Here is a 2616-nt window from a genome sequence, read left to right on the forward strand (position 1 = left end):
CTTTGTGTATTATTATTATTATTATTATTATTATCATATTATTATTATTATCATTTTATTTCAATTATTAAACTGTTTTTATCTCAACCCACGAGTTTTTCTCACTTGTGCTTTTCCAATTCTCTTCCCCATCCCATCGGGTGGGGGGGAGTGAGCGAGCAGCTGGGTGGTGCTTAGTTGCCAACTGAGGTTAAACCATGACACTAGTCTAAATCTACCCCTCTTTAGTTTAAAGCCATTCCCCCTTGTCCTGTCGCAACAGGCCCTGCTAAAAAGTTTGCCGCCATCTTTTTTATAAGCCCCCTTTAAGTACTGATAGGCTGCAATAAGATCTGCAGATCAAGAACCTCATCTCGTCCTGTAGAGTTCTGCTCACCAGTATCATCTACTGCTTCTGCACTCAACTATTGTGACTATGTCCATCAAGCCCTAATACCTTGTTACATACACTCTTGTTTGAAGCCCCCCCACCAGGAGCACTGCCCGGGCAGTGAAATCCTGCACTGCTCCCCACCCCGCAATACTCACCAATCCCATCTGGAATGCATTCCAACAGGTTCTGTGACAGGAGCAAGTCCGTCAGTGCTACTAGCCCACTGACCTCGTTGGGCAACTGCTCCAGCTTGTTCTCTGACACATCCAGACAGACCAAGCGGCGGAGATTGCCCAGTTCCTAGGATCAGAAAGGAGACAGCTCGAGGGAGCAGCTGAGGAAGGGAGCAAAGTGGTGAATCAATGGCCCTGAACAGGTACTCACCGGAGGCAGGGCTGAGAGCTGGTTCCGGTCTAACCAAAGCTCACGCAGGTTGGGTAGCGCTCCCAGAGTATCTGGCTGTAACAGAGCAGGACAGGAATAGCATCAGTCCCTTCCACAGGGGAGAAGCTGCTCGAGGATGCTACAAATCACACCACACCTCTGCAAAGCTAGACATTGTTACTGCTTTTACACCTCCTAGAACCATTCACCAAATCATTTATGAAGCTAACATGTTGGTGTGCCACAACATAGCACCACATATGTTTGGAAATGTCTGGGATGGCATACTGGCTGCAGAAGGTCCCAACAGGAAACACGGAAGACAACAGCAAGGACTGTCTGGTAGCAGGCAAGACAAGAACTAAACAGGGTTTTGGAAATTCTGGCTTAATGGAAGAAATGAGTCTTTCTCCTCTTCCTCCTCTCAGACATGAAAACAAACATTTGGATAACACTGGCCAACTCAACATGATAGAGCAGCATCATCAGCAATGGTAGACATACATTCACAGCATCACTCCACAAATGCCATACACACTGATTAGCATTTGGGTTTGGAGTTAATGCACCACTGGAGTGCGGTTCAAGTGTCAGACAACTGTTCTCACAAGTAAGCTGCAGCCTTGTGCATAGCAAGCTGCACGAACTCCTTTGCCTCCCAATTTAGATAGGTTTCTGCCAAAAAGCATTCCAGAACAATAAGAGCAGGATTCAGTAACAGCTTAATCCATAGCTGCAAAATTAAAGAATATCATTGGATGTCCTTGAATGTCAAGACAAGCTGAATTTCAAGACTCTGCACTGGCTCTCAGTACGCTTATGCTCAGAGCCCTCCATGGAGGCACCCCAATCCAGTGGGCACACACCCCATGCTTGGCTGACTTCACTGCCAGGAACAACACGGAATAGTCCTGCACTTTGCAGTAGAGAAATCAAATCCGAAAAGAGAAAGGCAGAAAGTTGGCCTAGCAGAAGAGAAAAGCAACAACTGGGGGCAGTGCAACACAGAAGAGAAAGGAAGTACTAGAGAGTCTCATTGGAAAGAAAAGATCCTTAGGCAGCTAGATAGCAAGACTTAACATCCCAGAGCAAAAGTGATTGGAAAGAGCAGAGCAAGTTGTGCATGAGGACAGTAGGAAGCAAGACACAAGGGCCAACACATGAAGAGAACATTATGCTGGGAACAATGACTAGGTCATGGTGGGCAGATGAGAATCTTCCCAAACAACCTGCGGGTCTATTTCTTTGCATTTCAGATGAAAAACCACTTGCTTCCACATGGGTACAGGGTTCTGCCCCTACCAACCACCCATATTCCCTCCCCACCATCCCTCACCTACCAGTACTTCCAGATCATTGCCACCAAGATCCAACTGTTCTAACTTGACAAGGAAGGAGAGTGAACTGCAAGATACAGGGAGTAGAGAGGGGAAGAGAGGGGAAAAAAAAAAAAAAGAAAGAAAGAAAGAACAGAAGGTTAGCATCTGGGACACACATCTCACAAATTACGTAATTTTTAATAACTCCTAAAACAGGTGGGGCAATCCTGACCTTTTTCATAGTCCCTCTAAGCCAAGCAGTTTAGGGGAGTTGGTACCCTTCCCCAAGCCAGACCATCTGCACCAGGGAATTGGGTTCAGTAGCACCAGCAGTCCCAAAGCAGCCAGTTTCCACTCTGTCACCAATTTGCCTTCTCCCCCTCCCACCATAAAATACTCTTTGACCAAAAACATGACAGATGACAAGCCACACCTTAATATTGCTGCCCATTTCTGCAGCAAGGATAGGGACCTGGGCACAGACTAACAGATAACAGGAGAGAGTCAGCAGAGGACAATACATATTTGGGGGGCAAGGGG

At 46.5% G+C, this 2616-nt stretch overlaps 1 protein-coding gene across 1 annotated transcript in view; it reads right to left on the reverse strand.

Moving 5' to 3' along the window:
• Positions 1-2616, reverse strand: part of SCRIB (scribbled planar cell polarity protein) — a 96661-nt gene that overhangs the window by 87829 nt on the left and 6216 nt on the right. Inside the window, exons 6-8 of the mRNA XM_009318786.1 lie at positions 2098-2161; positions 758-832; positions 529-673 (exon numbers count right to left, since the gene is read on the reverse strand). Coding sequence (XP_009317061.1) covers positions 529-673; positions 758-832; positions 2098-2161 — 284 coding nt within the window. The remainder of the gene's footprint in view (positions 1-528; positions 674-757; positions 833-2097; positions 2162-2616) is intronic.

Source organism: Pygoscelis adeliae, unplaced genomic scaffold, assembly GCF_000699105.1.
Source record: "Pygoscelis adeliae isolate BGI_AS28 unplaced genomic scaffold, ASM69910v1 Scaffold452, whole genome shotgun sequence".
Lineage (NCBI taxonomy): Eukaryota > Metazoa > Chordata > Aves > Sphenisciformes > Spheniscidae > Pygoscelis > Pygoscelis adeliae.